General features: G+C 45.8%; 2 protein-coding genes across 2 annotated transcripts in view; both read left to right on the forward strand.

The window, feature by feature from the left end:
- The window catches only part of LOC119973792 (DE-cadherin-like), a 70,318-nt gene extending 66,636 nt beyond the window's left edge, over positions 1–3,682 (forward strand). The window contains exons 7-8 of the mRNA XM_038812217.1: positions 50–195; positions 3,453–3,682. Coding sequence (XP_038668145.1) covers positions 50–195; positions 3,453–3,682 — 376 coding nt within the window. The remainder of the gene's footprint in view (positions 1–49; positions 196–3,452) is intronic.
- A 2,569-nt stretch (positions 3,683–6,251) lies between these two features.
- The window catches only part of LOC119973793 (cadherin-related family member 3-like), a 71,391-nt gene continuing 58,032 nt past the window's right edge, over positions 6,252–19,610 (forward strand). Inside the window, exons 1-4 of the mRNA XM_038812218.1 lie at positions 6,252–6,343; positions 14,608–14,719; positions 18,864–18,974; positions 19,057–19,172. Of these exons, the coding sequence (XP_038668146.1) occupies positions 6,252–6,343; positions 14,608–14,719; positions 18,864–18,974; positions 19,057–19,172 (431 nt within the window). The remainder of the gene's footprint in view (positions 6,344–14,607; positions 14,720–18,863; positions 18,975–19,056; positions 19,173–19,610) is intronic.

A 19,610-nucleotide genomic window follows, 5' to 3' on the forward strand; every position in this document is an offset into this window, starting at 1 on the left:
GCTTCAATAAGCTACATCAATAAAGCAACAATTTCACTTCTTTCTGTAGAAAGGATCTGAACGATACGGTCCATGTTCTTGAAAGTGAGCCTGTTGGGAAAATCATCGCAAAAGTGGAAGCTCTTGACAGAGATGAAAATGATACTGTTATTTATAGATTTGCAAAAACAGAGGATACATTTGCCTTGGGTGAAAGTAAGGAATGTTGTGCATTTTGTTGTTGTAATGTTACATGGTTTGCTTTAGGAATGAAGTTCGGGACTTTTTGGCAATGTTTCAGTGCCTCGTGATTGGGGTGTGAGTTCACTAAACACTTGCAGTTCAGAGATGAGAGTTTGACCATAGAGTGAAGTTGATACTGAGTGGAGAATGGATGCAGGGTGACCTTGAGGGCCAGAATTTCCTGTTGGAGGCTGGAATCGTGAGGCGTGTTTGATTCCATGTCATGATTTCGATTCTGGGTCGCCAAACTGTCCCTTTCTCTAGTGTGACATGAAGCATAATTTTTAGAGCGAGAGCCTCAATGACCCAGAGGTGGATCTATAATTAATGGCTGGGGGAGAAGCAGGGATTGTGGGAATGGAGGTGGGCAACTAGGGAAGTCAACCACATTTAGGCCTGAATCAGCAGCCATTGCTATAACACCTGCCTATGTGCTGTTTTAAAAAAAATAGAGATTAATCATCTTCGAAATGGGGTGGTGAAATGGAGACCTAGGACCAGGAATAGGGTAGAGAGAGATTGGATATTAAAATGTTATAACTTCTTAGTACTCTTTACTCCAAACTTTCAATTTTTTGCATTAAACAAAATGGTTTCTGCGCTACCAGCCCTCTTCCCACCAGATTACAGCTGGCCAGCTTCACTGAGCTCCTAACAGTCGCCTTCCGCCCATTAAAATCTCGGGAAACCAGAAGATGATTTTTAATTGACTTCAAGCTGCCCAATGAGTGATGTGGGTGACTTTCTCATCCGCCTCCCAATCCCCCATTCTCAGGAACAGAGGCCGCAGGCCAGCATGCCAGCTGCCGGCGGCAATCTTTTGGCCGGATAAACTGGAACTTTGATCAGAAATTATGTAAAAATGATAGGGTACTGGTCAAGAACAATCCAACAATAAAAAAAAGCAGCGCATCAAAGATTTGGGCCCATGGGTTAGTAGGGAGACTAGATAGAGTTTATACTGAAAAGAGAGGCGAAGCCTTTAGCACTTAAAATAACAATGACAGATAAATAGAAAAGAAATAGGGAAAATGTCAAAAGGGGAATTAACATATTAAAAGATTGTAGGGGAAAAAATTAGCAACTAACAAAGGAGTTAAAAACAAGTCTTTTCTGTCATGATATTAGTCGTAAGAGGATAGCCAAGTCAAGGTTTGGATCATTACAAAATGAAGATGGCACACATATACCAGCTACTGAATGAAAGGCAGAATTAGTCAGTGAGTAACTGCTTCAGTTTTCACCAGGGGAGACCATAAGACCATGAGACATAGGAGCAGAATTAGGCCACTCAGCCCATCGAGTCTGCTCCGCCATTCAATCATGGCTGATATTTTCTCATCCCCATTCTCCTGCCTTCTCCCCATAACCCCTGATCCTCTTAGTAATCAAGAGGAGGATTTTTAAATTGTATTTTGAAACCAGAATTCATTGTAGAACAGAATGACAGTCATCATTCCAAAAGATTGAAACTTAAGGAAGACAAGTCACCAGAACCATATGGTTATCACCATGAGGATAGTGAAGCGTACTAGAGAAGAGTTAGCCAAGGCTCCGACTGTGCAGAAACTATGAAAAAAAAGACAGTGTCTGATTGATTCCCCCTTTCAAAATGATGCCAGGAAGTATTTGTTGATAACGTTTATAATGGGGGATGAAAGAGCCGGCCATTTGGAGAAAATTGAACTTGTCGGAGCCAGCCAACCTTCTGGAAAATCCTTGAAGAAATAATGAAGAGTGTAAAATAAAAAGTTTATGTGGGTTTTCAAAAAAATATTTGTTCAGATACTAAATAACAATTATAGTGGCATATCGGATGTGGCCATATTGAAGAAAGAGGTGGTTGGAGAGTGGAAACCAAAGAATGAATTCTTTGCCACAGAACGGTGTGGTCAGTGGCACATGGCGTGCTTGTATTGGGCTGTTCTTAGTTACTAAATAATTTTGATAAAAATTGCAGGAAGAAGCTTGTATAAAAATACTAATTATACCAAATTACGGCGCGGAGCAAATAATGATGAAGATTGTTAAAATCACCGCACTAGAGCAGATATAATTGATAATGTGAATTTATGCATTTTGGGACTGTTAGAAATTAATTGGATGGGATTCTCCATTTCTGAGACAAAGTGATGACGCCAACGCAGAATTCGTGGACTTTCACAAAAAACTGGCACCACATCTGGACCGATTTCGCTCCGGTTAGGGGGCTAGCTCTGGTGCCGCATGGAACACATTCGATTCCAATGAGAGACGATGCAGTATTCACCGGGTCCGTGATTGACACTCAGGAGGCTGACAGGCCATAGTCGCATATACACATTACATTCCCCACACACACTTATCTCATCCAACAAGATGGCTCTTCAAGATTGGAGCATGCCCAAAAAACTGATGGGTCGGCTGGGGCCAGAGCGACTTAGAAGGGATGCCCTGGGAGGACACCTATACGACCCATGACCCTACGTTCAAAATGGGCTGTTAGTTGCGTGCGCAGCTGCATAGCTGCCTTGCCGGCTGCAACAATGGTGTTCTGTGCCCGTCCACCCCAACCCAATAGCCCACCTTCTGGTTACCCCCCGCTACTCCCCTCACCCCTGGCATTAGCCCCTGGGCCAGCGGCACAACAGTCAGCAAACTATGGCGATGTTGGACACTTTCCGTATCCCCTCTCTCTCCCTCAGCAGCCGCCACGCCAATTTCACGATTTTTAAAAGCACAAGTGAGCCACGCAATCGGGAACTCGACCTATCGGAGGTGGAAACCCCGGAAAATACCGGGTCGGACCCACTAATGATATGCAAATGGTGTGTATGTACGGGCGTTCTGGAATGCATTGACGCCACTGTCGAGGTGCTGGAGCATTGCGATTTGGAGTCAAATCAGCTCCTGTCGCGATTTTGGCATCGGAACCGATTCTCCGCCCAATCGCCATTCCAGATTTTGGCATCGGCTAGCGGAGAATCCCACCCATTATATTTTAAACATTAGGATTTTACAAAAAGGAACAAGAGGATCAGAACATATGGGTGCACTGATCACTAAGGATAGCAGCTCAAGTAAATAAGACCATAAACTACTGATGAGCAACAACACAGGACATCCTCCAAATTAGTAAAATGAGGGTCCAGGCTGAGTTCTTGTGAGAAAAGAGTTTATTACAGTGAGGATGAATTGATCAATATATCGACATAATGAATGTCCTGTGACATAAATGTTTTTTCATTTAGATTCAGGTGACATAACATTGGTCAAACCATTGGATTATGACAATACTGATTTGTGGAAGGTTTACCTGTTGCCCATATTGGCATTTGATAATGATCTCAAACACACAGCCACCCACACCCTGACAGTCTCTGTCGACAATGTGAATGAAGCACCAATCTGCGATCCAGCATTTACACAGGGAGCAGGTGAGTATTTCCTGTATTGTGAATTCCAGCAAAATCAGAATTGAATGCTCACTGAATTTATCATTAAGGTGTATCAAAAACCAGCCACCTCATTGAACTCAATAATTAATGGTAACATTTTCATAAAACTTTTTTCCCTTGCTGCTCTTCCTTTCCTGAGATCATTGGCCAAAGTTTTATCCATGATGACCAGAACTGAAAGTGGAACCTGAGGCCAGGCAGATGGCCGCTGGCACCTGGGCAGCATTTTACTGGTAGTGGCCGATCAAGAGGCTGCCTCCGGGACCACCATCCAATTGAGGATGGCAGCCCACTTCTCAGGGCTCTGATTGGGTAGCAGAGGGCCTGGGGATGGGGGGGGGGGGGGGGGGGGGGGGGGGAGGGTGGTTCACTGCAGAGGCTGCAAGAAGAGGAGGAGGAAATGTCTACCCTGTGGTCGGTCCCCTCGAAGACCAAATGAGTTTTCAAACTTGTATGCTGGGCCCCACAAGTAGGTGGCAGTGATCAGAGGGAGTTATTTTTTTAATTCAGCCCATGGGATGTGGGCATTGCTGGATAGGCCTGCATTCCTTATGCATCCCTACTTGCCCTTTAGAAGGTGATGGTGAGCTGGCTGCTTGAACTGCTGCAGTCTCTCTGGAGCAGGTACACACAAAGTGCAGTTAGGGAGGGAATTCCAGGATCTTCGCCCAGTGACAGTGAAGGGACAGCAATATATTTCCAAATGAGCTTGGTAAGTGGCTTGGACAGGAGCATCCAGGTGGTGGTGTTCCCATGTATCTGCTGCCCTTGTCCTTCTAGATTGTAGTGACCATGGGTTCCAGAGGTGCTGTCTATAGAACTCTGATAATTAGAGGGATAATAGTGATGGTGCCATAGCCAGGAAACCCTTGCCATAGGGGTCCCATCCATGGGTCATAAAGGGCCAATAAAAAAGAGCTTCCCCCCAAACATCCACATCCTTCCCAGGAACCTGTGGGAAAGCTGCCTCAGTTTGGTCTCCCCGCACACAGCACAGCCCCTTCGAACACCAGTAAAATGTTGACGGAGGAGGATTTCCCAATGAATAGGTTCCTGCCCCTGAGACTATTCCAAATTGGCAAGAAGATGGCAGGCTCTCTGAGTAATTTCTATCTGTCACCATTTTACAAAGCCTCCAACCTCCCAGGCTGTCTGCAGTGAACTGGTAAAATTCAGCTCACTGACTGGACTGGAGATAGGCCCACTTGTGACTTTGATCATCTTGGACCTAGCCCAAAGGTCACATCTACACATGTCACCAGCAGCTTGCATTTATATAGTAGCTTTAATGCAGCAAAAACATTCCAAGGCGCTTCTGAGGAGAGTTATCAGATAAAAGAAAAAATTGATGCCTGAGCACAGCGGACAAGGGTGAACAGCAATCCGGATCAATAACTGGTTAATCATCACCTCTCTATGCCAGGGACACTGGTGCCAATTGTAGTGTTCCATTTGGTGCCTTGGCAGAGATTAATTAACTGCAAAGAGGGGCAAGCTAGGGATCCTCTTAGTTTCGATGAATCAGCTTCTTGCTCCTTTAACCAAGTGGGTTAAGAATGATTGTATATTTACTTTCTCAGTTAACTACCACTGAATTTTATCCTTTGTTTCATTCGCATGAAGCAATCACTAATAATGGGTGATGATAGTGCTGATAACTACTTACATGCTGGGCCTTATTCTTGACCAGCTGTTTTTCTAATTAATTTGCTACGCCACATCTGGTGTTGCAAAATCCAGCATCTGGCTATGAAACAGGGGACAATACTCACTTGGAAACTTGGAGCTGTTTCGGTTAAGTTGTAGGTTGGAAAACAATTGCGCGAAGTGTGGAAAAAGTCAACATTGTTTTCTACCCTCTGGAGGAGCAATAACTTTGAGTATCAGAACTACAATAATAAAGCAAGTCTGCCTGCGTGATAAGAACTCAGATTTCAATCAAACTGTTGAGAATAGACCTGTTGTAGAAACTAATGGACTGTGCTCTCTTATTCCATCTATGGTCTGCTAATAATTCTCTAAGGGAAAGGTTATGAGTGTATTATAGTCAGCACCACAAAGGAGATTTAAACAAGCCTTTAGGCTGCATTCTGTTTAGAAATGCTTGCTTGAAAATGATTCCCCAAAGTTATTAGATGAAGAGGTTTCAAAACAAATTTAGAGACACAATTTAATCCATTGTGATTTTGTTCCAGTCTAGCTGGACACAATGTGGCTGACACTAAATCTATTGGTATATGGTTGGAGTTTATATTTTGAACATTTGCCTGAGTTAAGTTTTCACAGAAGTGCTAATTGTACTGAACACGCAGGGGAAAATTCACACTCTGAGGAAATTTCAAATTGAGCGTGTATTGAGAATTCTGACATAGAAGCCAACAGGAACGGTAAGATTTTCCATTCATTGAAAGTTAACAAGTGGAAAGTCCCACAGAAGGTTCTGACCTCCTTGTCCAAAATCAGGTTGCATACTCCTGGAGTGTAAAACCCTCTGCTAGGAGCACAAATTCATTAAATCTATGAATGCAGGTACAACAAGTAATTAGGAAGGTGAATAGCATGCTGGCCCTTATTGCAAGGGGATTGGAACGCATGAATAAAGAAGACTTGCTCAAGACCACATCTGAAATATGGTCTGCAGTTTTGTCTTCCATATTTAAGGAAGAGCTTAATTGCTTTGGAATGTAAGAACTGCAAGGGTTAATGAAATGTCTAGATCAGCCACTAGATGGAGCTACAGTTACAAGTATACAGGACATTGATGCTAAGCCTTGTGGGGGAGAGTGAAGTGAAGGAGTTAGCTGGAGACAGACTGAAGGAAAGATGTGAGTGAGAGAGGATCATAGTTTATTATAGTGTAAAGATTAATTGTAGGTGAGTGCAGATTATATGTTCATGATCAATTGTGTATTATTTAGGAGTACGTGTCGAATCCAAATTAGTAGTATTAATAAATGTATAGCTTTGTTCAAGTTAATGCTATTTTGTGGTCTTTATGAACACTACGCCAACCATCCTGAATTTAGCAACACTAAGAAAACCACAATGAGAGGCTGAAGTAAATTGGGTTTATATTCGCTGGAGTTTAGTAGAGTGAGAAGTGACTTTGTTGAAGAAGACGAGATTCTGGAGGGACCTAAAAGGGTTTGTACTCATAGAATGTTTCCACTGATCGAGGAATCTAAAATAGAGGGGCACAGTTTCAGGATAAGAAGCCAATTACTTTGGGCTGAGATGAGGAGAAATTACTTCACTCAAATGGTTGTGAATCTTTGAAATTCTCGACTCCAGAGGGCTGTGGATGCCCATCGATGAATATATTTAAGGCTGGGGTGGGCAAGTTTTCAGTCTGAGGAAATAAAGGAATATGGGGAGCGGGCAGGAAAATGGAATTGAAGCTCAAAATCAGACATGATTACATTGAAAGGTAGAGTCGACTTAATGGGTATGCTCTTATTTTTTTATGTTCTTGTAAATCATCATGGAATGGGAAAACATTTAATAGAATGATGAAATTGTGTTAATAATAATTTCCCAACTTCTGTCTCGCAGTGAGGAGCTTCAGTCACCGAGGGTTTTCCATGATTTTAACAGATAAAGTCATGATAGATATTTTAATGTACTTTAAAGGATGAACACATTTAATGCTGAATTTATTATTCTGCAGATACTTAATTATTGATTTCTAATTCTTGTATAATTGTTACTTTGACATTTTGATTACACAGATCTACATCAATGTTTGATAGAAATATCACTTTAGAAATGTAGGAGATGAAACTGTCTTTTATAACTCTCGCTGCTGATGTTACACTCGTTGTGCATGCACATGAGTGGTATCCTTGTGCCATCAATTATAATTTCTTTATATTTTAAACAGGCGCCTCAACAACCATTCTGGAAGACTTCCCCATCTTTGAGGCCGTGTATAGGGTTATTGCAAAAGATCCTGACTCTAATGACGCTCTTAAAGTAAGAATACACACAACTGATCAATCTCTCAGCCAACTCATTCGTTAGTCTGTAACTTCAATTATGATAATTGGTGAAATGTAATGCCTTCTGTGGTAAATTTGGTGGCTGTGTGGGGAGGGGGGGGGGGGGGGGGGGGGGGGGGGTTGCATTTATTTAATCAGGGATTCCATTACCTTCCCACCTCCCATCTGTAATTGAAAATATGGAAAGATATGTAATTTGAAACATGGAAGGCTGGTAATACTTGATTTAAGAAACATTAGAGAATGTAGGGAACAGTCCCATGAAGGGTTAACAGCAGCTGCCAGGAGAGGATTGTAAAATGCAGATAGCCTTGGTCAAGCAGGCCGTAGCTAACAAAACAAGCAGGTCTTTCAAGACACAATCAGTGAATTTTAGTACACTGCTAAAAGCAATGTTTTGCACCTCCTTTTGAAGTTAGGTAAGCAGATGGAAAAGAATTGATGAGGTTCAGCTGAATTAGGTGACAAATGTTTAAATGTGAGGCAAGTTTTTTAAACTCACTACCAATTGAATCTTTAGTATAAAGCTACAAGCAATATCTCACACCTTCATTGAAGTTAAGTAAGCAGCTGGAAAAGAATGGATGAGGTTCAGTTGAATTATGTGACAATTCTAGGTGTGAAATTTTGCTGACATCAGGTGAATACAGAAAGCTGGAGACAACGTGTCTACAAATTAGACCCAACTCAAAGTCAAAATTATGAGCTGGGGACAAAATTTGCTAATAATATAATTACAGAAATGACAGGAATCAAAAGTAACACCCCTTTGAAATCAAAGCATTTTTGAACATCACAAAGGAAACAATGTAATCAGAGATTTATGAGATGAGTTCATGCTCAAAACGAATATTTAGTTGTGTTAGAAAAATTCAGATTAAAGGTACCTTTTACAATCCAAGTGAAATAAAAGTTACTTTAAAATTTAATAACTGTTAGAAAAAGATATAAACCCAAAGAAAGGGGACAGCCAGCAGAGCCAACTCTCACAACTCAGTACATGGGAAAGACAGAGCATAGAAACCAAGTAGAACAGTGAATCCATCTGAGGAAGACCAAAAGTTAAAGAAGAGTGATTGTCAAGGTGGACCTGAAGGTCTCTTCAACCAACCAGGAGAACCCAGAAGCAAGATCTTTTTACTTTTCTGTAAAGACAGTGGTTGCATCTTTTAAAAGAAAAAAAAAACTTAAAAGTTTTAACCTAAAACAGTGGTTATTACAAAGCCTGCTTTACTTACTTAGCAACACAGGACCCAGGATATCGATGCTACTAAGTGGAAAATAGGTAAAATTCTTCTGTGAATGTATGGGTTATACCGGGGGATAACTTGAAAACATAGTTTGACCTGAATAGCACCCACTTAAGCCTGTATTGGGGTCAGGGAGTGAGAATCCCTGTTCACCATTTAGAATATCGACCCTTTTTGGTATAGCGGGAATTCTAAGAATAGTGGTGAGTTTTTAACTTCACACCTCAATTAAGTTTGTGGGGAGAAGGCCTTCCTGCCTGACTAAAAGTGCCCCACTTTAAGTAGTCAATTAATGCCCACATAAGGATCTCATCCAGCTTCAATTGGTACTAACCCAGTAGTGGGTTGATAATCATCATGTGGGATTGGTACCAAACTCCCAGTGGGGGGCATTGAGGGAGCTCGGGGAGCAGGAGAAGTTGGGGATGTGATCTCATTCAAAGGTATCACAAAGGGGGAAAACCACTTCCGGTAACCCTCTTGACCCTGATGCTGGCACCTCTCACCATCACTCAACTGTGGCTGGGATCCATCAATGATACTCAGTCTTGGGTGGATGTCATACTAGCAGAAACCATTTCCTCCTTGGCGGTGGTGCTGTTGTTCAAGATAGATGCTGGCTTTTGATTGGCCAGCAGTTCTTGGCAGGCTGGGCTTCTGCCTCTGGGGTCCTTCATCCTGGGGGAGGTGGCATTTAACATGGCTGGACGTCCCTAACAGAGGTGATGCGGGGTACCCGTCACCTTCATCAAATAGCATCCAATCAAATCTAGTTCAAAAGCAGATTAGATTGGAGTTAAAATTACTTTGCGAGAATATCAGTTCCCAGGCATAATCCTGCGGCATCCAACTGTTTGCTATTTTAATTCTCCATCATATTCCCACTCTGACCTAGGTCTCTTAAACTGCCCCAATAACACTCAATGCAAGTTCGAGGAACAGAACCTACCTCCCGTCTCTGCATTTTATTATTGTTTGGATTTAACATTGAGTTTAACAACTTCAAATCATAACCACTGCTCTCAACTTCTCTTGGACATTCTAAAACCATTTACACCTTGTGGTAGTCGGTATTAAAGGTATTACGGTACCTCTGAATATGCTGTAAGACCATTGGTGTGGGAGGTACCTGAGATTGCTGTTTCATTGGTTAAGCTTGCCTGCTGGTTCCGCCCAGTAAGGCGGAGTACAAGAGCCCATGTCTTCCCAGCAGCTGCCTTCTGTACCTGCGCTGCTGCGGGAAACATCTAGTGCAATAAAGCCTTCAATTGTCTCCAATCTCACTTCTGGAGTTATTGATCGTGCATCAATTTATTGCACTAGATTTTAAAGAATGGAGCTCCGAATCAAGCCTGAGTGTCTGCAAAGCAGCCCCCACGCGGCAAACGCAGCAGCAATGTTCAAACACTGGCTGGCGTGTTTCAATGGATATCTCAGGACGGCCACAACTGCACCCACAGAGGACCAGAAAGTGCAAGTTCTGCACTCAAGAGTGAGCCCAGAAATATACACCCTCATCGAGGACTAGGACGATTTCAAGGTTGCGATGAATCTGCTAAAAGGACACCATATTCGCCCTGTAAACCAGGTCTACGCCCGACATCTACTAGCAATGAGGCGACAAATCCCTGGGGAATTGCTGGAGGTGTTCTACCATGCGCTCCTGGTGTTAGGGAGGAACTGTAACTGCCCACAAGTTTCGGCCAACGACCACACAGAACTTTTGATCTGGGGCGCATTTGTTGCAGGTATGCTGTCCTCCCGAATCCGCATTTTATTATTCAGAGACACGAGGCCTCAAGGAGGCACGGGCCCTTGCTAGCACCCTAGATAGCACCCTAGATGTGGCCTCCCAAAACGCCCGCGCTTACGATCGCCCGGCAGCCCCTTGGGCAGCGTGGAACCCCCCGCGGCTGACCCCGAGGCATCCCCCATCCCCCCACAAGCTTGCGCTGCGAGACTGCCAGGCAACCCTGGGGCGGCCCGCTGCCCGCTCCTCTACCTGCAAAGGGTGCAACAAAAAGGGCCATTTCATGGCAGTATGCCAGGCCCGGGCGGTCGCTGTGGTCTCTGGAGGCGAATCGGGACCACCATCACAACCCTCTCCACGAGCCACGTGCGTCCAGCGGGCGCTGTCATCTTCCTTCTCCCTAGCCACGTGCGGCCTCTGGACACCGCCATCTTGCCTCTTGGACACCACGTGCGATGGATGGGCACCGCCATCTTGTGCACCCCCAGCCATGTGCAACCAGTGGGCGCCGCCATCTTGGCTGGACTCTCAGGACCCCGACTCGGGTGACCGCACACCGCCCGAGGAAAATCTCCAACTTCTGCCACGACTCGCCTCGGTGACGCTGGACCAGTCTCGGCCCCGAACGCTCTCGACTGCAACGACGACCGTGCTCATCAACTGGCATGAAACATCCTGTCTGATCAACTCCAGGAGCACAGAGAGCTTCATACACCCCAACACAGTAAGGCGCTGTTCTCTTCTCATCCACCCAGTTAACCAAAAACTCTCCCTAGCCTCCAGGTCTCATTCAGTGGAGATCAAAGGGTTCTGCATAGCGAACCTCACGGTCCAGGGAAGGGAGTTTAAAAATGACCAACTCTACATCCTTCCCCACCTCTGCACTGCCACGCTCCTAGGGTTAGATTTTCAATGTAACCTCCAAAGCTTAACTTTTAAATTCGGCGGCCCTATACCCCCCTCACTGTCTGCAGCCTCGCGATCCTCAAAGCCGATCCGCCTTCCCTATTTGCGAACCTCACCCCGGATTGCAAACGCGTCGCCACCAAGAGCAGACGGTACAGTGCCCAGGACCAGACCTTTATTAGATTGGAGGTCCGGTGAGGGAAGATATCATTGAGGCTAGCAACAGTCCATGAAGAGCTCAAGTAGTGGTTGTAAAGACCGGGGAGAAGCATAGGATGGTCATCGATTATAGTCAGACCATCAACAGGTATACGCAACTCTCCTCCTCCACATATCCGATCTGGTCAACAAGATCGCACAATACAAGGTCTTTTCCACGGTGGATCTCAAGTCCGCCTACCATCAGCTCCCCATCCACCCTAGCGACCGCAAATACACTGCTTTTGAAGCAGATGGGCGGCTCTACCACTTCCTAAGGGTTCCCTTTGGTGTCACGAATGGAGTCTCAGTCTTCCAACGAGAGATGGACCGAATGTTTGACCTTTACGGTTTGCGGGCCACATTTCTGTACCTCGATAATATCACCATCTGCGGCCACGACCAGCAGGACCATGACACCAACCTCCGCAAATTCCTCCATACCGCAAAAATCCTTAACCTCACATATAACAAGGACAAATGCGTGTTCAGCACCGACCGTCTAGCCATCCTCGGCTACGTAGTGCATGATGGAGTTATAGGCCCAGATCCCGAATGCATGCGCCCCCTCATGGAGTTTCCCCTCCCTCACTGCTCCAAGGCCCTGAAACGCTGCCTGGGATTTTTTTCTTATTATGCCCAGTGGGTCCCCAACTATGCGGACAAGGCCCACCCACTAATCCAATCCACGGTTTTCCCCCTGTCGACAGAGGCCCGCCAGGCCTTCAGTCGCATCAAAGCGGACATCGCAAAGGCCACGATGCGTGCCATCGACGAATCCCTGCCTTTCCAAGTCGAGAGCGACGCGTCCGACGTAGGTCTGGCGGCCACCATCAACCAAGCAGGCAGACCCGTGGCCTTCTTCTCATGCACCCTCCATGCTTCAGAAATCCGCCACTCCTCAGTGGAAAAGGAGGCCCAGGCCATAGTAGAAGCTGTGCGGCACTGGAGGCATTACCTGGCTGGCAGGAGATTCGCTCTCCTCACCGACCAATGGTCGGTGGCTTTCATGTTCGATAATCCACAGCGGGGCGAGATAAAAAAACTACAAGATGTTCTGGTGGAGGATCGAACTCTCCACCTACAACTATGAGATCTTGTAACGTCCCTGGAAGCTAAACGAGCCTCCTGATGCCCTATCCCGCGGCACATGTGCCAACGCACAAGTGGACCACCTCCGGGCCCGCGACGAGGACCTCTGCCACCCGGGGTCACTTGATTCTTCCATTTCATTAAAACCCGCAACCTGCCCTACTCCATCGAGGAGGTCAGGACCGCCACCAGGAACTGCCAAATCTACGCGGAGTGCAAGCCGCACTTCTACAGGCCAGAGAAAGCACACCTGATAAAGGGAAAGGCACCTTTGAACGCCTCAGTGTGGACTTCAAAGGGCTCCCCCCCTCCACTGACTGCAACACGTATTTCCTGAATGTAATTAATGAGTACCCCCGGTTCCCATTCGCCATCCCCTGTCTCGACATGATCGCAGCCACTGTCATAAAATCTCTCCACAGTATCTTTACACTGTTCGGTTTCCCCGCCTCCATACACAGCGATAGGGGGTCCTCCTTTATGAGCGACAAACTGCGTCAATTCCTGCTCAGCAAGGGCATCGCCTCGAGCAGCACGACCAGTTATAATCCCTGGGGAAATGGGCAGGTAGATAGGGAGAACGGAACGGTCTGGAAGACCGTCCTACTGGCCCTACGGTCCAGGAATCTCCCAGTCTCCAGCTGGCAGGAGGTCCTCCCGGATCCTCTCCATTCCATCCAGTCACTGCTGTATACCACGACCAACCAAACACCTCACAAACGTCACCTTGTCTTCCCTAGGAAGTCCTCCTCTGGGACCTCGCTCCCAACCTGGCTGGCAGCTTCTGGACCCATCCTGCTCTGCAAACACGTGCGGGCGCACAAGTCGGACCCATTGGTCGAGAGGGCCCACCTCCTTCATGCTAACCCTTAGTGCGCCTACGTGGCATACCCCGACGGCCGACAGGACACGGTCTCCCTTCGGGACCAGGCGCCCGCTGGGTCTCCACCCACAGCACCACCCCCCTCCCTCCCACCAGTGCACCCCACAGTCACCCCCTTCCCAGGTGGATCGGTCCTCCCACCGGTCCCATCAAGGGGTGATGAAGAAGAAGCCGAAGCAATGCTCCCGGTGCTGGTGCCCGCATCATCGCCGAAGCTACGACGATTGCCCAGGACGACCAGGGCCCCCAATCCACTTATTGCTTCATTCTGAACTGTAAATAAATTTGTAAATAGTTTCGACGTAATGAGGCAAAACACTGTACTGATGTATACCGGGTACCTCCATAACTTTAACCTCTACCACTGTGAAATGCGAGGCCACCACCCCGCCGGACTTTTTTTTAAACAGGGGGTGAATGTGGTAGTGGGTATTAGAGGTATTGCGGCACCTCTGAATATGCTGTAAGACCATTGGTGTGGGAGGTACCTGAGATTGCTGTTTCATTGGTTAAGCCTGCCTGCTGTTTCCGTCCAGTAATGCGGAGTATAAGAGCCCGTGTCTCCCCAGCAGCTGCCTTCTGTACCTGCGCTGCTGGGGGAAACATCTAGTGCAATAAAGCCTTCAATTGTCTCCAATCTTCTGGAGTTATTAATCGTGCATCACACCTCTTCTGCTGCGATGTATGTCACATTGTTTTGACTTGCACCATCATCACTTTTGTCATTTTTATTTCTTGATTGGAAACGCTGGCCTGGATTTTAACTTGGAAGAGTGATCCAAGTGGTGTTAGGGAACTGTTTTGAGGTCAGAAAACGTGAAAGTACAGATTTGTTCAATCATTTTGCAGTTTTAATTTTATTATTCTGCAGCTTTTCTGTGCAGGGCAAGCCAGATTGCACAGGCTGGATGCTGGATGGGAAGAGAAAATCGCAGCACATTGCTCAGTCCAAGTTGGGTCTGAGAGACGTTAGTCCAATTATGGTAGGCAAGAAAGATAGTGGTCGGGACGTCCAGTGGTGGTCGGGGTGTGGGAGCAGATGGTGGTCAAAGGGGGTGTAAGGGTGCACGGTGGAAAATAGAGATGGGACTGGGGTGCAGCCCAATTGTGGGAGGAGGCCATGGTGTTGGTTGTTGGACCTGGAGAAGACCCTGCAGGCAGGATTCTCCGACCGCGTCTGCCCGGCGATCGGAGAGTCCTGCTCGAGGTCAATGAACTTTTCCGTTGTCCGGGTCTCACCCGTGGCATTCTTGCAGCGGGTGGGGCGGAAGATTCCAGCCCTGTGGTCTTCTTGTAAACTGATGGTGCTGCGGGGTTGCCAAGTCTCCGGGACCTGATAGACTTCATCCTGGGGTCTTATAAAAGGTGCATTAATGAGGTAGTAGATACTTTGGTGTTAACTTTCAAAAGTTCACTAAATTCTGGAAAGGTCCATCAGACTGGAAAGTAGGAAGAAAGGAAGGAGGCAGAGATGGGAAACTATAGGCCAGTTACTTTGACGTCCATCTTGGGGACGGTGTGGGAATTTATCGTTAAAGAGGTTATAGCTGGGCACTTAGGGAACTCAAGGTAATCAGAAAGAGGGTCAGCATGGTTTTAGCACGGTAGCGCAGTGGTTTGCACTGTTTCTTCACAGCGCCAAGGTCCCTGATTCGATTCCCGGCTTGAGTCACTGTGTACGGAGTCTGCACGTTCTCCGTGTCTGCGTGGGTTTCCTCTGGGTGCTCCAGTTTCCTCCCACAAGTCCCTCCCACAAGTCCTGTTAGGTGAATTGGACATTCTGAATTCTCCCTCTGTGTACCTGAACAGGTGCCGGAATGTGACGACTGGGGGCTTTTCACAGTAACTTCATTGCAGTGTTAACGGAAGCCTACTTGTGACACGAATAAATATTATTGTTATTATCTGAAGGAAATCATCTTTAACAAAATTATTGGAGTATTTTGAAGGAATAACATGTGTTGTGGTTAAGGGGAGGCCTGTAGAGACGGGTTGTACTTGGACACATCAAAGGTTATTGTGGAAACTAAAAGGTGTTGGAGTAACAAATTAGCATTGGCTGGTTGACAGAAAACAGAGAGTATTCTTAATCAGTCTCTGACTGATTGGCAGGATGAGACGATTAGAGTGCCATAGGGATCTGTCCAGAGCCCTCAACTTTTAAAAATTTATATCAATGACTTAGGCAAGGGGATATTGGGCAAACTAGACCTGTATTTTCTGTGGTTTGAAGAATGAGAGGTGATCTCATTGAAACTTACACAGTATTTAAAGGAATAGACAGAGCAGATGCAGGTAAGATGTTTCCCTTGGTTGGGGAGTCTGGAACCAAGGGGCGCAATTTCAAACAAAAGGGATGCCACTTAGGACCAGTCCGGAGGTCTTGTGGTGCATTGGGTAGCATCCCTGCCTCTGATCCAAAAGTTCCAAGTTCGAGACTCACCCCAGGACTTGATGGCCAAATAAGGTGCTTTCATTACATGGCCAAATATATGTATCAACCTACAAAAATCCTTCCAACACTCCGGAGGCTGGAGAGACGACTGGTCAGCCCTACTTGATGTGGAGTGGTGTCCATCAAGCTCTAAGTCTCTAGTGACAGACTCGCAACCTGTTCCAGGAATAACTAGTTATGGAAACAGACAAAAGTCTGCTTTAGTTTACCACCAGGTGTGGGAAGAGAATTCAAATGGATTTGGACTGAGGACTGAGATGAGGAGAAATTTATTTACTGAGAGGGATCTTTCCCATTCATTGTATCTGTTTAAAGCAGAGATAGAAAGATATCCGATTTACAATAACGTAAAGGGTTATGGAGGTCGTGAGTTTAAAAGGCATTCAAGTGTCCAATCAGCCATGATCACATTAAATGACAGAGCAGGCCTGATGTGCTGAATGGCCTACTCCTGTTCTTCGGCATGGGAGCTAAATTTGCAGATGCCACAAAGATAGGTAGCAAAGTATGCTGTGAAGAGGACAACTGGAGGTTGCAGATGGATACACAAAGTGAGAGGGCACCAATCTGGCAGATAGGGTAGAATGTGAGAAGATGTGAACTTGTTCACTTTGACATGAAGGGTAAAAAAGCAGAGGATCACTTCAATGGAGAACAACTGCAGAATTCCAAGTGTTTAGAGAGATCTCTGTGTTTTTGTGGATGGGTCACAAAAAGTTTCTATGTAGTACGGCATATGATCAAGAAGACTAATGAAATATTACCCTTTATTACAGGAGAAATTGAATATAAAAATAAGGATGTTTTGCTTCAGTTACACAGGACATTGGTGAGATTATATCTTGAATACTGTGTGCAGTTTTGGTCTTCTTATTTAAAAAAGGATGTAAATGCAATGCAGGGGGTTCATAGGAGGTTTACAAGATTGATACCTGAGTAAGTGTCTTATGATGGATGTGCTGAGTATGTATTCACTCAATGACTGAGCTTCCACAGCCCTCTGGGGTAGAGAATTCCAAAGATTCACAACCCTCTGAGTAAAAGAAATTCTCCTTACCTTGGTTCAAAGTGGCTTCTCCCTTATTTTGAAATGGTGCTCCCTGGTTCTTGACTCCCCAACCAGGGGAAACAACTTACCTGTATCCACCCTTCTATTCCTTTAAGTATTTTGTAGATTTCAGTGAGATCGCCTCTCATTCTTAGAAATCCTAGAGAATACAGGTCCTTTTTATTCACGGTTTAAAGCACATGAGTCATGTTTTAGGTCTCCCATTGATGAGAATTGGGATCTGTTTGAAGGCAGCTGCGCCTTTCAACATACAGTTGCCTCCGCAAACTACAAACTTGCACATTATAACCAAACCCTATTCCCCTCCACTCCCCCCATCCGCACCCCCGCCCCTGCAATCGGGTTAAATGCAGGGTGCCAGGTTTGGGGTCAGGACCTCCACAATTGGGCCTCCAGTGCCATTTTGGCTTAGCCTGAGACCCTTTCTGTCCCCGCAAAAATGGAGGTATCAGTGCACTATGTGTCTGACCTCTGTCCTGAACTCGCACTCCAGTATGTGTAAGCTGATAGCTATGCTCCTCCAGTAGATGCCCTGTACTTTCTTTATCATATCCATTTGCTCCACATCAGAGATAGCTTCATTTTTTAAAAAATTAATTTAGAGTACCCAATTATTTCTTTTCCAATTAAGGGGCAATTTAGCATGGCCAATCTACCTAGCCTGCACATCTTTGAGTTGTGGGGGTGAAACCCACGCAGAGACAGGGAGAACGTGCAAACTCCACACGGACAGTGGCCCAGGGCTGGGATTCGAAACCGGGTCCTCAGCGCCGCAGTCCCAGTGCCAGCCACTGCGCCACCGTGCTGCCCAGAGATAGCTTCATAACCATGCCCACCTCCTGAATGGGTTTGATGGCCCTAGACAACGTTGGGCATTTAACCAACACCCTATCGCAGTAGCTCCCTCAAGCATTTGTCCTTCCATTGTGCCCTCCATTGTGGACATGGTTACTTAGTTCATGATTTATGGTTATTTAGGGTGGCATGATGGCACAGTGGATAGCACTACTGCCTCACAGCGGCAGGGACCCGGGTTCAATTCTGGCCTTAGGTGGCTGTCTAAGTGGAGTTTGCACGCGTGTCTGCGTGGGTTTCCTCCCGTTGCTCCGGTTTCCTCCCACAGTTCAGAGATATGCAGGTCATGTGGATTGGCCATGCTAAATTGCTCCTTAGTCCAGGGATCTGTGGCTTTGGTGGGGTTACAGGGTTGCAGGGATAGGACAGGAGCCTGGTTAGGGTGCTTTTTCAGAGGGTCGGTGCAGATTGAAAGGGCTGGATAGTCTCTTTATATACTGTAGAGATTCTATGATCTCATTAGTTACTATTTCAGGCACTTTTGCTTCCCTCAAAAGTTGAATGTCATTTTGAAGTTGCTTCATGTCAGTCCACCCACCTATCATTGAGAACATGGGCAGATTGGGAGGAAAGGCTCATTCACCCTGTCTGGCCCCGTCGTGGTGGGGCCGACTAACAAATAAGAATCCAATAAAAATGTGGGCAAGGAACAGCTTGGCAAATTTATGCTTGTGTTACCGCATATTGGTTGTACATTTGGAACCAATTAGCTAACAGTTGAGTTCATTAACAGTCACTTTGTTTCCAGTTCGCTTTTATAAATGATCAAAATGAAGCTGCCAAATACTTTCAATTGGATACGAATAGTGGAGTCATCACCAGGACTAATCAGCCACTTGACTATGACAATGGAGTGAAGGTTTGTATAGGTTTGAAGATTAACAACATGATTACAAGCATGTCTGTCCTCAGAGTGTCCGACATGTGAATTTTCTTCACAGCAGCAGTACAGTCTAAGCATTTCTGTCACTGAAGTGGGAAATGTTCCTTCACAATCCTGCACAGGTACCATCACCATTAATATCCAGAACACCAATGATGAATCCCCAATCTACATGTGAGTAACAATGCCATTTAGAAACTCGGAACATACTTATTCAGTTAAATTTTCATGTGGTGGTTTATTCAAATTAGTGGATGGACAAATTAGGCACAGTTCGGAGTTGGGGTTTTGCACGACGAACAGAAACTTCATCCAGTGACAAAACTGAACCACTTAAGTAATTGTTTCCTGTTAATAACAGGGAACTTCCGTTACACAAACCAGCCTCACAGATCTATGCCAGTGTCCATTTGCCTCACTTATCTCCTCAAATTCTACTGATCTGTTCCCACCAGGGGACTGCATCCCTCTATTCAATTGCCACTGGTGCATTCATCAAGCTTCTCTTTAAATGTGAATGCCATCGCCCTCAACCACCCTAATGTGGTTCGAAGTTTCACAATCGCAATACTTGATTTTTGAGTGGATGTCTCAGATCCATAGCCGACTTGT

Source organism: Scyliorhinus canicula, chromosome 11 (genome assembly GCF_902713615.1).
Source record: "Scyliorhinus canicula chromosome 11, sScyCan1.1, whole genome shotgun sequence".
Classification (NCBI taxonomy): domain Eukaryota; kingdom Metazoa; phylum Chordata; class Chondrichthyes; order Carcharhiniformes; family Scyliorhinidae; genus Scyliorhinus; species Scyliorhinus canicula.